General features: G+C 44.5%; 1 protein-coding gene across 2 annotated transcripts; it reads right to left on the bottom strand.

The window, feature by feature from the left end:
* On the bottom strand, positions 1-18,114 carry phactr4b (phosphatase and actin regulator 4b). Of its 2 annotated transcripts, XM_084557546.1 has the most exons (15): positions 17,507-18,114; positions 16,601-16,645; positions 10,305-10,475; positions 9,998-10,078; positions 8,830-9,354; positions 7,203-7,541; positions 5,980-6,111; positions 4,409-4,937; positions 3,789-4,075; positions 3,476-3,668; positions 3,248-3,303; positions 2,808-2,869; positions 2,568-2,705; positions 2,271-2,347; positions 1-1,622 (listed from the first exon to the last, which is right to left on the bottom strand). In XM_084557546.1, exons 2-15 carry the CDS (start codon positions 16,611-16,613, stop codon positions 1,607-1,609), a joined length of 2,619 nt encoding a protein of 872 aa, XP_084413672.1. In that variant the 5' UTR covers positions 16,614-16,645; positions 17,507-18,114; the 3' UTR covers positions 1-1,606. The 2 variants fall into 2 exon arrangements, with proteins under 2 accessions (XP_084413672.1, XP_084413671.1); XM_084557545.1 differs by lacking the exons at positions 16,601-16,645; positions 17,507-18,114 and adding an exon at positions 13,579-13,775.
* Positions 18,115-20,621: the final 2,507 nt, after the last annotated feature.

Below are 20,621 nucleotides of genomic sequence, written 5' to 3'. Positions count from 1 at the left end.
TCAAGGAATTATAGGATTTTTAATTAGATCCAGATGTGACTATTTACAATAAAAAGAAAACCGTCCGCTCATAGAGTTCCACATTCAATTAAAAATGAACTTAGTTTTTACAGAAAACGTACACTTTCATATTCCCGTTCTTGTAGCATTTAATGATAAACTAATATTTTGTGCTTAAAAAAATAGCAACCTATAATACTTTTATATTTAAAGTTTCTTTTCAAACGAAAGGAAGACAAGATATACAGAAGCATCAGTTTAAATCTATATCAACCTGTACACAGCATAGAGAACCCTGTAAGCTACTGGCCAGACAACAATACAAGATAAAACAATTCTGCAGAAGGTTCCAGCCAGACTCCCTGTAGGCCGTTTATACATTTTCAGATTTATTATTTTTTTTTTTGACAAATCCCTGATCTACACTCACAACCTACGTTAAAAAAAAAGTTGTATCCTTGTATGTGTACACATACTTGGCCAATACAGCGGATTTTGACTGATTTAACTCTTAATATGGACGCTATCAGCATGACCTTATTCAAAATGGCTACAGAATGCATTGCATGTTAAGTCTTTAAAGGGAAGTACAAAAACTCATTAAAAAAAAAAAAAAAAAAAAAAAAAAAAAGTATAAATGAATATTATCCAGATCCAGTGGCACCAGAATCTGTGTTGGCTCATGCAGTGGATTGCAGAAATCAATGAGAAGAAAACCAGTATCCTATAGTCCTTTAGGCATTGTGCATGTTGGCACACATAAAAACACGACAGGCTCCTGACCTGCACCTTTTTCTAAAACTAGTTTGACGCTTAAATGGCCACCTCACGTCACGACCACAAATACAGGCAAGCCAAATAATAATAATAATAAAAAAGGCTCAAATGAAAGCAGTCACTACTCATGTGATCAAAATTACAATATAAAATATCTTGTGCATTACAGAATATTTTGTAATTAGATCTTTCCCAGTTTCATTCTAATATCAATAAGCAGTCTGTACACAGTTAATATAAAACACAATATCCCAGAGATATCCAGTCCTAAAGCAGAAAATCCCAGTCTTCAACCTCCAGCCTGCTTGTGATGCAGCCTTCCGCCTATATTATCTATTATTACTGTGTGAAGTGTTATAGGTCATCATGATTATTATTACCGTTGTTGTATGTTATTACATTAACAAGATGAGTTAGCTTTTCTATGTACAGTAAAGAAGAGAAAAAAGGCAACACAGAATGAGGCCGCATTAAAGGTAGTAACTAAATCCGAGTCCCTGAGGGGTACCACACAGCAGCAGAGTGAGAGTAAGCCCTGTAGGTCCGTTGCCACTTCTTCACTTCATTGGCACGTGGTTCCCCCGGTCGTCTGGGAGGAATACTGCATCTGGTCCTTACCCACCACCACCTCGGTTCAGCGAAAGCGATGTAGTGAGAGGGGCGATGGGAGGGGCAAGCGAGAAGCATTCTTGTTTTGAGTCTATTCCAGGCTTTTTCCTGATTAAACTGTACAGTACATTCTGGAAACGTAAAGGGCCGTTCGGTCCGCGGAGGGAGCAGCTTCTTGACGCGGAGATCTTAAGTGCTTCATTATCCACGAGCGGGGACGTTAAGGCCGGTGAAACCTAAACAAAAAACAAACAGATCCCGTGAGGCATCAACACACATTTATAATCCTTAAGCCTTTAATTGAATCAAGACCTATTTTGATACTATTTCTGAAAAAAAAATCTTTCAGCATATTTTTGCAATTACATGTAGTACTTTTCTTTGAGTCCATCATTCCAGCATAGGATGTAAATTGCTTTCACATGCAGAAGTGATTCATAGTAAAGCATTGCAGTTTTCAACTTTATCTTGTTGTTCAGAATCCTGACTGTAACAAAGCTCTAAGTCACTGTCAATGCAAACCCCTACAATCACTTATTCACCTTCAAAGTGCTCAGGTGAAATAAAGTGTAGCGTTTATTGTGAAACGCTCACAGAGAAAGCAGAGTGTTTGTCAGCATCCATTAAAAATAAGACCACTTGTGCACATTTTGTCAGTGGATCAGTGTTAATTACTGGAAATGGATACAGATAAACAGACACAGTAGCTGACACAAAGGGTTACTTCTTCTTTGTGCCATGTTTTTGTTTTTAGGATTACTACAGTACTTCAGGAGTTGGATATCATTCCACCACTGCTTTCTGTTACTATTGTGACCATTGGTGTGACCAAACCATACAAGAGTGTAATCTGTAGGATCAAGACTGAACCGGGAAAGGTATACCTTGTGTAAATTCTACTCTCTTCATGAACCTCCATTTCGGTGCTCTTATAATCGTTGAGCTCCTTCCGGATGGCTGCCTAGACGAGACAACACTTCAGTTAATGGTGAACTTGGGAGGAAACAAACATCACAGTTTATGCTGAGAGTATGTGAAACAATCCAGCGTCGTGAAATGTTGAGAACATTCGTCAGTTCATTTATTTTCTTAACATACAAAAACTTTGATATATTTGAAACAATGCTCGGAGCATCTTGTTCATGTGGGTAATCCTACAGAACGTATGTTTAACTGAATACCTTGTCAGCCGGAGTCAGCTTGGTCCACGGCTTGTCCGCCCTCCTGTCGTAATCTTGGGCATCTGTGACTTCCACATACTCGTGGAATCGCAAGATTTTTCTTGCCTGTAATTCTGCAACTGTGGGTCTTTGACTCAGCTACGATAAAACAGAGATTTTGTGTTTTTTTTAATGTCACTTTAAGATCTGACGAATACATGATTTGACAGAGGGATGTTTGTAGTAGGTGTGCAGCTTCACCTTCCTGGTCAGCCGGCGCTTGATCTCTCTGACCTCTGCCTGTCTGTCAGCCTGATTTTTAGCTGAAGACAGAACAAGGAGGAGGAAAGGACAACAGAGCTTAATTTAGACTTGGGTATGAAAGCTGGGTTTGATGTGCAGGAAATGTGTAAAGAAATAATAATAAAAGGAAAGCAGTTTCCAAAATTAGATCTAAACTGTAATGAGCGTTTCAAATAACCTATTTGAAGTGTAAATTCTTACTTACTAAATAACTTTATTGCACTAACAAGACTAATTCATAGCAAAAATAATCAGGTTAAGTGTTTGTGCAAAAACCAGAAACAAATGAGTCCAAACACAAGGAGCAGCGGAATCAAAGGAGCGTTGCTCTTTGTCAGTGGTGGCAATCTTTGTTTCAGAAAAAAAAGGTGTAAAGGAAAGAAAGAGTTAATACTAACGCTGAAGGATGTTTCTTTGCTCGAGTTCTTCAGCAGTGGGTCTCTGGCTAAGTCGCCTGAAGGGAAAAAAAGACCAAAAAAAAAGGGAGCACTATTTTTATACAGTTTCATCACTTTGTCATTCAGCCATTAAGTAGGACAAAGATCTAAGAAATGATCTCCTGTTTTCTTCAGGAAGTGCACATTATCAGTTTAAGAGAAACATAAAAGGACAAACGCAGACGTTACCTTGTGAGTGCAGTGCCGATCTGCGTGCGAATGGCCTCCCACTGCTCCCTGCTCTGCCAGGTGAGGCCAGTCTGACCTGGAGGATGGTCATCCCTCCTGTCCTGGGTGAACCGGTCCCTGTCAGGGGCACAGGGACGGCTGCTCAGCTTCAGAGCCAGGGTGTCCTTCCTCCTGACCCTGTTGGCCAGGGCGCCTGGACAGGAGCAAAGTAGAGAGACGTGGTCAGCAGAGAAAGAAGCTGACACAGAATCTAAATCGCACTAAATGATGCTTAAAGCTTCTCATAGGGAAAAAACAAAACGCTCATGCTCACTAGGAGGGGGTTCATCCTCCTCATCTTCATCTGAGTCTTCCTCTTTATGATGCACAGGACCATCTGAGTCACTGTCCTCCTCATTTTCACCTTCTTCATCTACTTCCTCCTCTTCTTCCTCCTCACTGCTATCTCCTCCTGGGATGACACAAACACCGGCATCGCCGACAAAGCACCGCCGACTCCGTGGCTCCAGCTCCGGCTGGGGGATCTCCCCATCATACTCCTCCTCTTCCTCATCATCTTCATCTTCTTCTTCCTCCTCCTCTGAGTAGTCATCTTCAGATCTAACAGAAAGGGAAAATGAATCTAATGTTGAGCATCATGAATAGAAATGAAGAATTTAAAAAGATGTGGTATGCTTTAATAAATGAAGTGCATATTATATGTATAAATGCATATTCTCAGCCTTCTGGCCACTCCTGACTTTACAATGATCAAGGTAAGATTTTCTCTAGCTAAAGTATGAAGTGTATAAAGCCTAGAAAATGAATGCGGAGGCTGCTCAAGGTCACATTCAAAGCTCTCTCTCTCTTGTAGACAGAAATACTGCAGAAAAACTACATGTTTCTGTTCTCTTTGTCAGGTAACCTTGTTTATATTTACACTGAGAAACTCACAGCTTTAGCGGTTGGATGCTGACAGGCAGGGGGCGACCACGATCTCCTTGGTACTCTGGAGGGGTTTCAAAAAGCAGAGTGTGCGCACGCTGCAGCCCATCTGGATGGGGCTGAGCCGGGCCGGGGCTGGAGAGGGCTCGCTGGATCATGATGTGCAGGGGCACGGGGGCCGGGCGCTGAGGAGACTCGTTGGTCGGGCTCGGCGGGTCAAACAGCATCGGTATGGGCTGGGGCAGTGGGTGTGGGTAGGAGTGCTGATGGTGGAGGTGGTGGGTGTGGATGTGTTGGCGGGGTGGCGAAGGTGGTCTGTGAGTGGGCAGGGGCGGGGAGGGAGGAGGGGGAGGCAGCTGGAAACCCACAGGGAGGCTGCTGTGGTCCTCCAGGGAAAGCGGCGAGGGACTGATGGGATGGCTCGAGGCCGAGTCCTCTGTGTTGCGTTTGGTGACCGGGGTGGTCCTCTTAGGAGGCATCGGAGGAGAAGGCTTGGCTGGCACAAGACTGGCACCCCCTGTGGCTTGTGTAAAGTCAGCTGCAAGAGGAAAAGCAGTTAATCAAAAAGCGTGAAATAAAGCCAAAAATCTAGAGCTTTGGCGTCTGAGTGAGTCGCTAGCAGGTGCCTTATTTTTTTAGTTTAGTTTGTCTCTGTGGCCTAAGTGCACAGGCATCAGTCATATGTGTTGTGTACTCAACACGAGAGAACAAACACTGGGATCACATGTCTGACTGAGCAGTAATGCACACACACACTCAGTCAGATCACATGACTGTGCCATATATGCACACAATGCCCTAACAGAGCAGTGTGCAGCACGTGCCGTAGGTCACAGAGACAAAGAAGCTGCATACAGCCTACATGCTCATCACTAGATCCCCCGTCAGAACTTATTTGTTAGCAGAGTACAGCATGAAGCCCCTGAACAAAAAGCTCAAATGACCCTTTGATTATTTGCATGCACATTTGTATACTTCTCATATGGTTCTCTTAAAACTTTAAAGCAACCTCGGTGTTAAAAGCATAGCCGTGCCAGAGAGGAATCGTAAGAGAACAGTACTGCCACACTTGAAGCATGCAGTAGACTGCACTGTAATCGATCGCATCTTCCTCTCTAAAGAAGCCCTTGCCGTTTGTTAGAACCCGTTCCCAGCTCCGCTCTCCCGCCCTTCCACTCATCCATTCATATCCAACCATCCATCCCAGCTGAGCAGAAGCTGAGTGGATTAGAGCTATAAAATTCATTGGATACAGCGCCGGCCACAGCTGGAGCCCGCTAAAGGCCCTACATCATTCACACGGCAAATAATACAGCTTCAGAAACACTCAGCAGCACTCACGCAGAAGTTGCCTCTCACACACACAAAGCGGACTCATTATCAGCTCGCTGCACGCATGCGGTTCTTATATACCACAGTCAAAGAAAAGCAATCAAGGCCAATCAACAAGTTAAAGGCGCTGGGAAGAGAATATGCCGGCAGCTAGAAATGATGCGTCGTGATGAAGAATGCAGGCTCTGAAGGGGGCATTCCAGACACTGGCACCCTGGCCAAAGAGATACCACAGGGCATCCTTTTACCTGAGCGCAGGCCTCCGGCCCGCCGGCACAGGTACACGGGCAGGGACAGGTAGACATCATAGTCGCACTCTCGCTTCCAGCAGGACCAGTAGAGAGGAAGCTGAGCATTTTCTCCCCCCTGCAGGGCGGAGACTAACAGGGAGGAGACGGAGGCCTTCAGCTGGAGTGTTTAATGGATGGAACTACACTGTGGTACTTTGTGAGTTATTCATTAGATAGTTACACAGAGAGTTCTATGAGAGGAAGGCCGTTACCTCAACAAATGTTTTACTCCGTCAAAAGAAAGGTACAACTAGCCAAGAGTTAGAAGATCATACGCCAACACAAGTCTGTTTGTTAAATATAAAGTTACAAAGCAAATTGGAGAAAACTAAATCCCACCTACCAGGGTGTAGCTCCACATTTACTGGAATCAGCTCTTTAAAATATTAATGCTTGAACAGTTTCAGTAAACTGCAAACAAATTCACTGACATATTTTGTTATTTAAATTAGATTTCTGGTGGAGCTGCTGAACTCTTAGAAGTTCAAATTTTACTATCATCATTATTCTCAGTGTATTAAATTTCTGACACTAATGAGAACGGATAAAACAGGACAGCCTGTACAGTTTTTTTCTCCCCATTTGACATGACAATCTGATTACATGACTGATGAAAAGAAAAATCCCCAGAGCATGCCGTAACTGCGAGATTATTCAGTTACACAGACAAGACGTTTATAAAGCTACCAAAATGACCTGATGTGCTGCTAAGATAGAAATGAATCAAAGTAGACAGCCTCGCCTGTGTGGGAATTAAAGCAAGAGCCCACATGAGACGAACCCACAGCAAACAACCGCTACATCTGTGGAAGCACAGGCCCACAGCCACAACAGACTCAGTTATCTGGAGAGTGTAAAATGGTGGAAAAGTTGCAGCTAGAACAGTCCAGGCGTAATAAGTAATTAGCCGGGGAAAAGCTGCTCAAGCTGCTCAAATAACAGCATCACAGGGATGTCTGCGTGTGTAGCTGGCTGTGTTCAAGGCTTCTCTTTACCATCGTTTGTGCACCGACTCATAAACGTACACATTGTAAATGCCAGTGGGAAAACCACATGCTAAGTGAGCAGACATTTGAGAGTTCATACTGCACATTTGTGACTGCAGATGTAGGCTGCATGAGCTTACGTGCTCTCCCTAAGTCATCTGTTAACGGAAGCAGACGCTGTCCAGCAGGACTTACCCAGCATGGCTGCGTTGCCCCTGTTCACAGGTTTGGGCGGAGGCAGAGGGGGCTGCTTGGTGGCCTGAGTGGTGGAGGTCAGGGCTGGCCCTGAAGGCTGCTGCTGGGTGTTGGAACCCGCAGAAGACACGGACCGAACCGGTTTGGACGTCACGGCAGAGGGAGACGGGTACTGGGACGTCGGGTGGTTGGATGGTGTCCGAGGTTGACCCTCGCCGCCAGCTTCAGGGGTGGAGCTCATCAGCCATTTCGGAGGCATGATCGACTGTTTGGGCGGCAGAGGTTCACGAAGGGTGTCCCGCAGCGACTCCGGGTCGGGAACAAAATGGCTGTCTGACTCTGTGAAAACAAGTAACACAGGGATATATAATTAAAGTTCATTCCAGTTAAATAACTTTAAAATCCACTGCAGACGCTGTGGCGCGTACAAAATATTTCACATGACAGGAACTATGCACAAGATACACTTATCTTTTCCATTACTGAATTAGAAACATCTCATAGAATACCTTTCGGTATAGCTGTTTTATAACCGTTTCAGTTCAGAGACGGAGCACTGACGCATTTTCAGGTGCTTCACCACTCGAAGCGCTTTTTGGGTTAGCACTTGTTTGAGAATTGCATTATCTAGGGATCAGCTGTGAAGATAAACAGAGTAGGCGGCTGCAATTACCACCGCCCCACCGCGCCCCCGCGCTGCTGCTCCCACGCCATTCCTAAAAGCTGCAGCTCTGAAGCTCGGGGGTTATTTATTTACAGATGGACCTTTATCACTGTGATGTCCCACACAACCAAAGAGGAAATAACACAGAGCAAAGCAGGAAGTGAGAATGAAGAACAGAGAGGAGAGAGAGGAGAGAGAGAGTAGAGAGAGAGGAGAGAGAGAGGAGAGAAATAAAGGAGGACAGAAAGCAGGAGATGTGATAAAGATAGAACGAGAGTGGGAGAGAGAGAGAAAGAAAAAAGGAAAACACAAGGTGAGATGGAAAGCAAAGCCGAGAGGGACATATGAAGGAAATCGGCAGAAAGAACAATTGACAATGGATAAAATCCTCTCCAATAGTAGTTCAACATAGTTGTTTCCATTACAATGCATAATCTTCGTACTCCTCAAATCTGAATCATTCAGCGTCCCTCTCATGTTACCGACACTGTTTGGCACAGAGGCACAGAATTAAAACTGAGAACTGGCAGCCAAGATCTAAAAACAGCCCAAAACGCCACCATTTCTCAAGTTATTTATTATTACTTTCAGAGAAATCAATTAGCTGTGGCTCTTTACCAATTATCACTGAGCTGACAGTGTCAGCGTTAAAGGGCAATAATGGGTATAGTGATCGTGTCACATTAATTAGCTGAGGAGAAGAGAGGACGAGCTATTCCCTCATGTTCCTGAATAAGAAGCGTAGCTGGAGCAGGACTCCTGGGAGCCAACTGGAGCCTGTCTATATCTGGGAAGACAGCACATAAGCAGAAAAGTGACAGGAGGAAGGAGGGGGGGATGAAAACATAGACTGAAGAGTCATCTACTAGCTTCATGAAGGAGGTCAAGCTGTCAAATATGGATTGGTCAAATTTGGTGGAAAATTTCCGAATGCAGGGAGTAATAGTACTGGACGTGACTCACCTCTGCGGGCTCTTCCTTCCTCAGCCGAAGCATGTCGGGGGAGCGTTGGCTTCCAGTCTGCTTCTGCGGGCCGACTCCTCCTGCCGTCTTCCGATGGGGCCTTCTGCAGGCCCGGCCTCTTCTGCCCATCCTCGGGGTGCAGCCTGCCGCCGCGTCTGCCCTCCTCCATCTGCCCGTGAATCTGGCCCTGCCAGGCCATGTTGGACTTCCACTCGCCCTCCCCGTGCGCCCGTGGCCCCATCCCGCCACTTCTCCGCCCGTCCTCATGCAGTCCTGTGCCCCTGGAGGGCAAAACCCCGCGGCGGTCCCCGTCTGAGGGGGAGCGGCCCCTGCGGTCGTCTGGCTGGGTGAGCCACGCAGGGTTCATCCTGAAGTCTGACTCTGAGGGGAGTTTGCCCTGATTGCATGGACTCCTGCCTCCACTCACCCCTCCTCCGCCGCCTCCTCCTCCACCTCCTCCACCCCCAACAGGCAGAGTGTGGCCATTCTTTACGTAGGACTGCTTCACGTTTTGGGTGTCTCCATCTGAAAAGTTCGGGCAAAAACAAAATGATCCAATGCCATTCTGAGGCGTCCTGAAAGTGCACCAGAATTATCCACTAAATATTTGGTACACAGCCATATTTTAAATGACTAAATTATTCAAAGTGTCTTCAGCTTCTTAAATGTCACATTTTACTGCTGTTTTCTATGTTTTTCTGTAAAAATTATCTAAATCATTGTCCTAGTTCTCAGTATGAAGAAGGAAGGTGCACCTAACTCCAGCTCGACGGAGAGTCAGAGTGTTTGTTGGTGTGATGAAGAAGCAGCTGTAGGTTTAATAAATAGGCTCCTGCAACAGCGGGGCAGGCAGAACGCTTGCACACACACCCCTCTCAAAGCTATTTTGCTGCAGGGCATGATTCGTTCCACTTTCCCTCAGCTACGGAGAGTGGCACGTCATTTTAAACAGACACTGCATTACTGTGAAAAACAGCGAGGTGAAAGTAAATTTGCCCTTTTTAAATATGTCCCAGACACCTGCTGGATGAGAGGACAGTGTTCCTGCCATAATGTACTGATGACTTAACTGTACTATCTGTGTGGGTGTGATCGCCTCAGGGCCCCTGCTGTCAGAAACGGACACCGCTGCGCAAACACATCAGATGAATCACAGAAGCCCTCTTACCGTTGTCCGGGACCTCCTTCAGCACTCCCTGCTCTATGAGCTCCTGCCGCGTACGCCTCGTCGACATCTTTCGCTCCAGTTCTGCCGTCGAGAAACAAGAATTAACATTACACACACGCGGAGGGATGACACATGGATGAAAACAGGATACTATATGTGCACTGAAACTATCAGGAGAGCTGAAGCGGCCTGTAACATCAGGGCAGGAAAATGCTCAGAGGAGTTTTGGTGAAAGTTGAATGTAACCAATATGAACGGCGAGTAGGGGAGGGGCGTGCTACAAACACAATGAGTTTACAACACAAACCTTCGGAAGTTTCCTTGAACTTCTCGCTGCTTTTCTTCTTCCGCCACTTCCAGGGTTTGAAGATCTTTCCGAGGTTGGAGAACTTGCCCTTGCGCTTTGGGGGAGGGGTGCTGTCCCCCGTGCTGCCCCCCTCTCCCACCATTGTGCTGTGGTGCTGCTCAGCTTCGTCATCTGCAGACAGAAAGCGGTGATTTCCCGTGAATCCTGATGTTTTTGCCACTTAAAACAAGACGGGAGAAAACCAAAACATCAGCCCATAACAGCGCTCTGACGGCAGAGCTTTCCGTTCATACGCCGCCTTTGTACAGAGGGCCAGGCTCATTACGGCTGCTATTATCTTTAGCTGCTAGTTCTCGGGGACTGAGTGTGCTTTGGCAGGGTGATGCTGAGAGCTCATGGACTCCTCCACATATCCACAGCTAACGGGAGAGCTCTGACACTGGCGTCCAGCCAGGATCTCTCACTGTCAAGTGCTCACATTCCTTAGCTGGATGGAGACTACTGCCTTATCAGCCTTTCAGCCCTCACTGCTTCTGTAGAGAAGAGGCACACACAGAGGCAGTCATAAGGAGCAGAATGAGACTGCCAGTCATGGTCCAAACATATAACTAACAGTCAAGAAACCTTTTTAGAGAAGGCTGATCATTAGGAGATGTCACTAAGGCTAGAAGTACTCCATTAAATGGCATTCTGCTGTAATGGCTACACAGTCTGGGTTAGGTGATTGACAGGCCGACTGACAGAGTGCTGAGCGTGGAGAGAGTTTCAGACATTAGTAAAGGCTGCAGCTGCTGTATTCAGCAGACATAATATTTACCAGCAGAGAGAAAAGAGTGCGATTTAAAACACGCAGTCTCAGGCACACACAGGATGTCTCGGCGACAGAATATGCCTCGCAGTCTGATTCCCACAACAATGCGCTCTCACACGACACTGATGTGGCTTACTTAAACAACAGAGGAACACAATAACAACAATAAGATTATCCCTGGATAGACTTTTCATTTGACAAACACACAGCAAGTCAGTGTTAGCCAGCTACGGAGCAGCACTCCAGGTGCTGGCAGGGTTTCAGTGTCTTGCTAAGGGACATTTTAGCGTGGTGGATGGTTGCTGACACAGGATGCAAACTCCATTTTTGCAGCTGAAGGACGGACTCTTTAACCGCTACTCCACACTGCTGCCAGGGTAAAATTTGAACTGAATGCTTACACAGAGTTTTAAACCCTGACAGGCTCTAAAACCTCAGGTGCTACAAAACCTGAATTCTTCAAATGTATCCTCTCCTGCCTGTTTAAAAAATTACATTTTGAGAAATAGACACTAATCTACCTGGTAGAGGGGTGTTAAGTGTCCAGCTTCCATGGTGGCGGGACTTGAAACAGCATGCCATGGGGAAGCAGGGACCATTCAGCAAACTTAACCTTAACTATCCTGTGTATATCCCAGGAATCCAGTCGCAGAGGAAGAGCAGAAGCTGCAGCTCAAAACTACAGCAAAGAGGGTCCGGGTTCAAGGGACATGTCGACACCGTGGAGATCCAGCTTATCTTGGCGAGGTGGAAATCTGCGGATTCAGACCAGCTGCCATAACATCCAGATTAAGCATTGCTTAAGGCAGCTTCTCTGTGATCCAGAACTGAGGTTCTCACACAGCAGGCTGTTCTGCCAGAGAAGCCTGTGATACAGTGGCTCAGCTGAAGCCAGTGAAGCACGATAAGAGCTGGCTGTGCCAGGCCTGCACACTCCAAAGCACTGCAGAGATGACGATCACAGAGGACTCAGCCCATGCAGCAGGCATCCGTTTGAGAAAGATGACTGACCATATCCTTCGGAGACTTGTACATCCACCGCTGAAGCCTGATTAAAAGACGTATCGATCCACAGCAACAAAATAAAATAAATATCTCCAATACGAGAAAAAGTACAGGGCAGCCAACTCAATTATCACAATGAAGAGAGCTGTGGATCCACTGAAAATTATTCTTCCCAGATACAGAGCTAGCCTCTCCAACATGTCATTGTTTCAGCTGTAGTGAGAAGAGGTCTGGTGTGTGGTGGCACTACGGCGGTGTGTGGCTGTGGGTTTGGGAATGGGAGTAAAGTGTAAAAGAGAGCTACAAAGGGAGAAAGAGTACAGACATTATGTGTGTGTGTGTGTGTGTGTGTGTGTGTGTGTGTGTGTGTGTGTGTGTGTGTGGCGGGGGGGGGGGGGGTATGGAAACAGTCACAGAATCAGGGTGGAGTGCCGTTTCCTCCCCGAGAACAAAGACAGCCTCTTCCCCTCATGCTCGATAACACAGTGCACTCCATAGCTCACGGAAACACGGTGCTCAAAGGTACGTGATACCAGTCAAACTAATGAATGATGACATAAAACGCATTTCCATTCATAACTAGGCCAGAACTAGTAGCCATGCTCAGGAATCGGGAGCTCTGCCAAGATAAGGCACACCAGTCAGGAAACATGGGGGTGTGTGACTCGGTGTGTGTGTGTGTGTGTGTTTGTGTTCCTCTGACGTAACCTCATCCCAAAGACACACCTACTACTCTCTCAAACATCTTCCAGACTTCCTTCTAACCTCATGATTCAGTGAGTCAGGCCTGGTCAGGTCAGGTGAGCGTGTGGTTAAAGGAGATTGTTGTCTTAATGGACCGTGGCTTGTAGCGGGTCTGCTAACAAAGCCGTCCTGATCACTTACATAAGAGACCACGGGGCCCAACAGTTGGGAAATACTTCCAGCCTAATTATAAATCTTGCCAGAGCTGATTATGAAATTTAATCTACTTAAATGACGGCACAGATCGGTTATAAGCACGGTGACTGTTCATTGTAGAAGGTTGCGTTTCAATGAAAACTCAGGTTTACACCAGTGGAGCACAACATCATAAATGTTTCACGCTCGTCTACAAATGCATTACTGGGTAGTTCGTTAAACTCAAAACCATCTAAATGATGTAAGGGTGGTGTGCAGTGTAACATAAGAAAATATGTGCGCAACAACACATGCATAAGTGTGTAAAAACACAGCTGGGATTCATCCACGTGATCCCAGTGATTTAACATTCCTTGTGGTGGTGAAAGTGAAGGAGGGGCTGTGAAAGAGAAAGAGGAGTCTGTGCATTTACAGACTCTCTAAGCCTCATCTTTCCGCGAGGCTTTCTTCAGTAACTATCAAGTAAGAGAATAATTGTTTGCTGTCCATGATAGGGGTAGAAGAATAGAGAGAACTGTGTAAAGTACACAGAGTTTATACGTGAGCCCAGAAACTCACCGCCATTGTTGTGCTGTTGTGGGTCCTGAGCCGAGTTCTCCACACGAAGGCTCTGTCCCATGTTCCAGCCCCTGAGGGGCCTCTACCTGTTCTGCACCCAGAAACGTGCGCACTTTCCCTGGACAGATCAGCAGCTGCACCTGCCTTCCTTCCTCAACAAGGTCCTCCGCTCTTTCAGATCCTTCTTCTGCGCCTCTCTCTTCACTTCTTCCCTCTTCCTCACAAAGTCTCCTTAGGACCTTCCCTCCCTCCCTCCCTCCCTCCCTCCCTCCCTCCCTCCAGGAGCTGGACTCCCTCTCCCCCTCATTCAACAACCCTCCCTCCTTGGCTCATAGCGCAGGTCAGCATTCACTGACAGATGCCTACCATTCCTGGGAGAAAGACGAGTTGTGTTTTCAATTTGACGTGCGTGCCGTGGTATGTGGCGCAATGTCTGCATCCGGTAATGTATGCACAATGTAAAGTATGCTGTGGTCTCAGGAGAAGAAAGAAAGTTGCATGACTCAGGCCCAGCAGTAAAATAAAACATTTAACCAGCAGAGAAGAAACTAGACTTGAAACCACAGGGCTTAGACCACATTGTACATTCACTAAACAATTATCCCTCTAACACACAAGTGTCCGTTTGTGCCTTTCTAGAGCTGAGAGGTCATAGAGAACAGAGGCTATAGTAACTGTATACACAAAAAAAATAATAAAGCATTTAACGTGACGTAGAAAAACCTTAATTTAGTCTCAATGTGATGGATGGAGGGAAAGGAAACTGAAGATATTCAGTTAATAAGAGGAAATGTTACACAGGATCAGAGTCAAGACTTTAAGTAGGAACTGAGCAAAGGTCAAGTATGTCTGAGATGTTTCTTCCTCTCAACATGTGAACACGAACCGCTGACGTGAATCCCAGAAGAATCACACTGAACTTGGCGAAGCAGGTATGTCAGTGGAGTCAAAAAGTCGGTGTGTTGGTCAGATAGCCGCTGCTATTTCTATATCGGGCGTGAACGCTAATATTAGCTTACTGCCGTTGTTCAGAACTAGCAGAGGGTGTTTATCATGCTGCTCACCTCACTTAATGCCTCCAGACACCATTTTATACACATCTCCAAGACTCTTATCACAGTTTGAACAGACTTGGAGGCATTAGCATGACTTTGAAACATGTTTGCCAAGGAGAGCCGTTCCTTTGAACTGGCTGGAGCTTGAATAAAGAGAGGCAGAGCAAGCAAGAAAGAAAAGGCGACCGCTTTCTCTAAACTAGGAGAAAAGAAGGAGTGCGGACTGGACCCCATGAATTAGTACTTTCAATCCCTTTGAGGTTGTAGTGTCTTCAGAAAACCTGTGCCTCAGAGGAATCCAGTGCGCTGAGCTGTGTCATTATGCCTGGATAAATCAGAGTTTTCGGAGTGTTTGGCTGCATCTCGGGCCGTTTCTAAAGATGGAGAGTTAGCGTGTTTCTGCAGCTCTCCTTTTCTCTCCCTGTGCCCCACATACAGCCTCCACACCGGGCCGGCTTCCAGAGAGAACTGAGCCAATCCGCATGAGCCCAGAACCTGTTGGCCTGACCTGGATAACAGACTGGACCAGGCTACTCTCAGCAGCCAGGTACGCACGTACGTACAAACACATACCAGCCCCCGTCTGGCATGACGAGAGTGGAGAACAAGCCAAAAAAAGGGTGCTGCTTTCAAGCTCTACCTGCTCTGATCAGTTTGGGCTTTCATTAAAAACGCCTTCACACATGAGAGGATCTGAGCTGCTCATGACGTCTTTTCTTTGATTTAAAAAGATTTACGGGACAGTGGCGTTACAGGAATCTAATGCAGGATGGTAGTCAGCTGGTTAGCTTAGCACAAAGAAATAGAATCTGCACACAACCATGCTAGCTGTTTCCCTAAACTAAAAGGGCTTCCAGCTTGACAGATTCATATTTAATGTGCAGACATGCATGATCCAAGCTCTTTTGGACCAAAGGGCCTTCTTTTTTTTTTTTGGTAGTTCCTATAACTGTTGGAAAACATCCCCCCACTTTAGAGCTTCCACACCACAGGAACTGAGAAAGATCATAGCTGCTAGCACTCCATCTTTACCTCCTGTTTCATGGTAGGCACTCTCCCAGCTCAAGCTCTACCTTTACTAGTTTTGTTTATGGTGATATGATAAACGTTAGCCGTTTACAGTTCTTAACATTAGCCTAAAAAAATGGAACAAAACACAGAACAAAGCAGACATAGTCCAGGCTTGTTGTTATACGTCATGTCACTTCAGACACAAATGTAGTTTTCAGGGATGTCCCCCTGTGAGTAGTCCCAATAGATTCCCCAGAACTATCTGGTCTGAAACTACCTAATGTTCAAGGGTATTTCCACAAATGTCAAACCTTTCCTTAAAGCATCACTTTTGAACCACACCAGAATATGTTTTTCCAATGGTGGAGCGATGAGCTTTGTGTAAGGCTTTTATTGTGAAATATCTCAACAGGAAGTCTTACATGATAATCACTATTACTTACTTAGCACATGCATATTTAGATGTTTTTAGTTGCTTCGTGGGCAGGCTAGTTATACAAAAGGAACAGGTTAACTGAAGAGCTAAAGGTGAGGGCGACATACAACCTGTACACATAATCAAGGTACACTTCCTGTTCCTGCACAGCTGCTTTGTTTAGAAGACAAGAGAGGGCCAGTGTTGTCACGTGAGCATTTTAACAACACTGACACGACTGATGTTAACTGAACCTTCTCTTCTCCAGCAGTGCACACACACACACACACACATAACTCAGAGATGTTTGTCAACCAGGGAAATCCCTAAAAAACCAAGCTCTGGGAGGGGAAACTGATCCTCAGTCAGACTCAGATGCTGAGAAGATGTACGGCTGTAGTTCTTGGAGGCTCATAAAATGCGCTGAGGCTAGACAGATCCCATAAACACAGTGGATGTACGTCGAGAGGAGTGGATCTCCAGCTTTAACACAGCATTAACACTGCACTTAACAAACCACAACCAGCAACTTGGTACTCACCACGATTTTCCATTACAGAGTTTGAGGCACACCAATCAACGGTTCCTGAAAAACAACAGTTTGAGACGTGAGATGAGACACTTCCAACTAAAACAGTGGAGTTGTAGCAGCGATTCTGTTTTTTTTTTTTTTTCTCTTAAACTCCTGCAATTTTAACTGTAATTTTCCAAATTCAATCAACACTCTGGTTAAATTAGCCATACATCCATTATAGCCACTTAATTTAATACCCAGTATGAAAGTATTCAAAAAATCTAAAACGGTATGGAGGACCAAAACTGCCAAAATTTAAAAATAAATGACTCAAGAAATAAATTAAATGTACAAAATGCTAATGAATGAAAATTTGTATGTAGATATAAATTTATAAAATATGATATAAATATATGTCATAATTTGCTTCTGTATTTATTTACCTCTCTGTAATCATTTTCTAAATAATTACGTTTATTTTTTAAAATTTAACAATGAATTTATTATTCATTTTAATTAATTACATATTTCTGAACATATTTTTTTTGTATTATTTTTGCTTTGAATTTTCCTTCTATTAATTTCCATAAACTTATTTGTTTCTATATTTTCAAAATTTTAAATATCTTTCTGCTTAATTAAGCAAACAAGGGGGACTGGCACTGTCAAGGTGTCAACTTAAATCTTGCAAAAACTTAAATCTATGCAAATGTTAATATACAAATTACTATATATACTTTTTTTTTTGCAATAATTTAATTTATCAAACTTCCAGTCAATGAAATATATAATTCTATGGTTTCCAGGTTTTATGTTTATTCCCTAAAACAGCACGTCATTTTTTCAATTACTACATTTACTGCGTAGACATTGTGCAGGATTTTAGAATCATTAGTTGTCGACTTGTGCAAATATAAAAAGGCATAGACTTACACTGTAGAAAGTCATGGGTGTGGTGGGGGTGGTCGAGGTCTTCAGCAGCGGTACTGTAGTATCTTTCAGGTCTCCAGCATGCTGATGGTGCCAGCTCCTCCCATCTTAAGCCCTCTGACACACAGAAAAGCAGGTGACATCATAGTTAGTCATAAAGCATGTCAAAAATTAATGGGGCCCTGTGGATTCTCGGAAACCTGCGCATACTGTTCAGAAGATGCCAACGTATTAAAGCAGAATGTCTGGGCCTGAGAACAAAGGTACATATTAAGTCACGAGCATGTGTTTGATGCTTATTTTTAGTATCGTAATCACAAATAAATATGGATTTTAAAGTGGATCAAGCCAAACAGACAGGAGGCAGGATTTTAGTCAGCTTGCAACATGACACCACAAGAAACATTTATGTATTAAAATGAGCTTGTAAAACCCTCTTAAAAGCTCAGCGTAGGGACGTCTCAAACACACAGAATGGTAAAACTTGAAGTGAAGGGCTACAAATAAACAGTCATCCTCAAACATAGATGTTGTCAATCCATTTGTGTGGCGTCATGCTGCTGGAAGTGAGAGGATGGTTTCCTGCCATACACTCCCACTTTTGATTCTGCTCTATTCACATGTAAAAAGTCAAAACACTCTCATCACAACACTTCTCTTATATAATTAAACACTTGTGCTGGCCAAGTGCGTCGCTTCATAACTATAGACCAAAGTTTGTATACACTTGAAGTGGGTCACTTACTTACGGCAAAAAAATATTCACTGATTATTTTAGTTACTGACTGATCTGACAAACAAACACGAAAGAAATGGGGTCAATTAACCTTTGAAATCTAAAGGAAAAACATTGATGCAACAGTTTCCTTCAAAATAAACCGTAGTTTTACAGGAGTACAGTCTACAGCCCTTGTGCTTCTTTTCTACTGTTTGGCTACAGTCGCGTTACACAACGCCATGTTTGGGGATTTAAATTATTGTACTTGGAACATAGACAGCAGATTTTCCTGTTTTTGGAGCTGGGCTGCAATGTGGAGTAAAAAGACGGAGGAACGAAGGGCGAAACAGAGTCAACTGTGATTTCACTCAGCTCAGGCAGAAGTTTGGCACCAAACGGAGAGATGACGCATGAAAAGAATTTGCAATGTACGGACTAAAACTCTTAAAACAAACTCAGAAGCAGAGCAACAGGTGCTTTGGTTCACCTGCTGGATAGGTTTGTGTATTGAGGATGGAAATATTAAACTGGGTGGGCATGAATTGTAAGTGTGGCTGTGAGAGGAGGCACGATGGGAAAGTAGTGAACGATCGCCTTCTCTGAATGTTAAATGAGCTGATCGCCAGAAAACGAATCTGAAAGGATACTGATGATGAAAGTGGTTAATTAATGATTTTTTAAAGCAAAAATGTCAAACATTTCTCAGTTCCAGCCTTAAAAATCTACCCAAACAGGGTACTGGGAGGAGTTACTGTCGTTTCTTTGGAGTACATGACATGACAAGACTACATGTCTTTGTGTTTTTGACCTAACCTTGACAATTTCTGACATTTTATAGCTAATAAACTAATGAATAAAATAGCAGACTTATCAATAATGCAAAAATATCAAGGTAGTATTTATTTGATCGACTTATGAGTAAATAATGTCACAGAGTAAAAAACACTGAGGATCAGTTCCCTTTCTGTACTTGACAACGTGAGCCCATTGCAAAAAAAGTTTTAAGATGTTACACTGGACTTTCCTGTGCCATATCAACCATTTTTGTGGATTTTATAGAAGTTCTGAATTGCTAAATAATAATAAAATTAAAGAAATACCATCCCTACTCCCCGAACAGGAGATATCCATTCATTTTTTCCCCCATAAATTAGCTGCATTACTCTGCCTCGAAACCAAAAGATCAAGTGTGAAAAAAACCTTCTGGTTATAACTCCCCAATCTACGAAGAAGCCCACAAAATTCCTTCAGCATCCCTCTGAAACATTACCGACGAATTTCACTGGAAGGCAAACTTCTGGTCCTCCGTATCGTCTTACACTTGAGTGAGTTACTGGTCTAACCAAATTGCAGCCCCGTTGGCTCGTGGGCCAATTTAATCTTCAACGTATAGCGAGAAAACGGAAAAAGGCTGTCTGACAAAAGTATTAATGTAATCAGTGATCAATGTCCTACCACGAAAAGAAGTCTGTCCAGGGATCATGTGATCGTACGGCAGTGTAATCCACAAACTCGAGAGGTGGTTTCCTACCTATCTAATTATATTCTGAGTTTAGGCATTCTTCTCTATTCCACTTCAGGCTAATTTACTGGCAGGGTCAAAGGTGAACTTCCCTACCAAAAGAAGAAGCGCCGGTAACGACACTTAGACATCAAACAGGGCCAATAATCTTCCCTTAAAAGCACGTGAAACGGGCCTTGATGTAATTTTTCCCCCCGAGCGCAGCCACACAAACAGGCTGGAGGAGAACCCCCAACACCACCGAGGCATGAGGCAGATGCGTTCGTGGTCGGAGATGAAATTTTTTACACTCCCGCCCAGCGCCACAGCCTTGACTGGATGACTCAAAATAATCGAGCCCGAGCGGTGAGTGTTCCGCAGAAAGAGAAAATATCTCTGGAGTCTGAATGTAACAGCGGATTAAAGGCGGTGAGGGGGTAGACGTACAAACACACAGACTTTCCTGGCGATTCAGCCCCTGCCTCGTAACCGTGTATATGCATAACCCCTGCGTGGATTGCTGAATATCAACTACAACACAGAGGGGAAAAAAAAGAACTGGCTCAGGCTGACACATTCCACGATTAAATATTGCTCTGTTTCACTTGCTGTTTCTGTCACGCTCACAGCCACTCACAGAATGCGCCCGTAAAAAAAAAAAAAAGGGATGTTGATGGCCTAGTTCCCTTTTTGAGTCGTTAACCCTCTCCGTGCCCTCTGTCCTGGGGAATCAATTTGAAAGTGATGAGTCTGTCCAAACAGTGACGGACGTCTGTCACTCATCATCTTTCACCATCATGAAAGGTGCAGTCTCGGAGGCTTTTGACGGCCACCGCAAGTCCCTCAACGGCGTCGGGGGGGAAAACAGGTCGAAGGAGACACGACACACATGGCCAATT

This window comes from Chelon labrosus (assembly GCF_963514085.1).
Source record: "Chelon labrosus genome assembly, chromosome: 12".
NCBI classification, from domain to species: domain Eukaryota; kingdom Metazoa; phylum Chordata; class Actinopteri; order Mugiliformes; family Mugilidae; genus Chelon; species Chelon labrosus.
The sequence above is the reverse complement of the archived record's forward strand: the minus strand, read 5'-3'. Positions and strand labels throughout refer to the sequence as shown.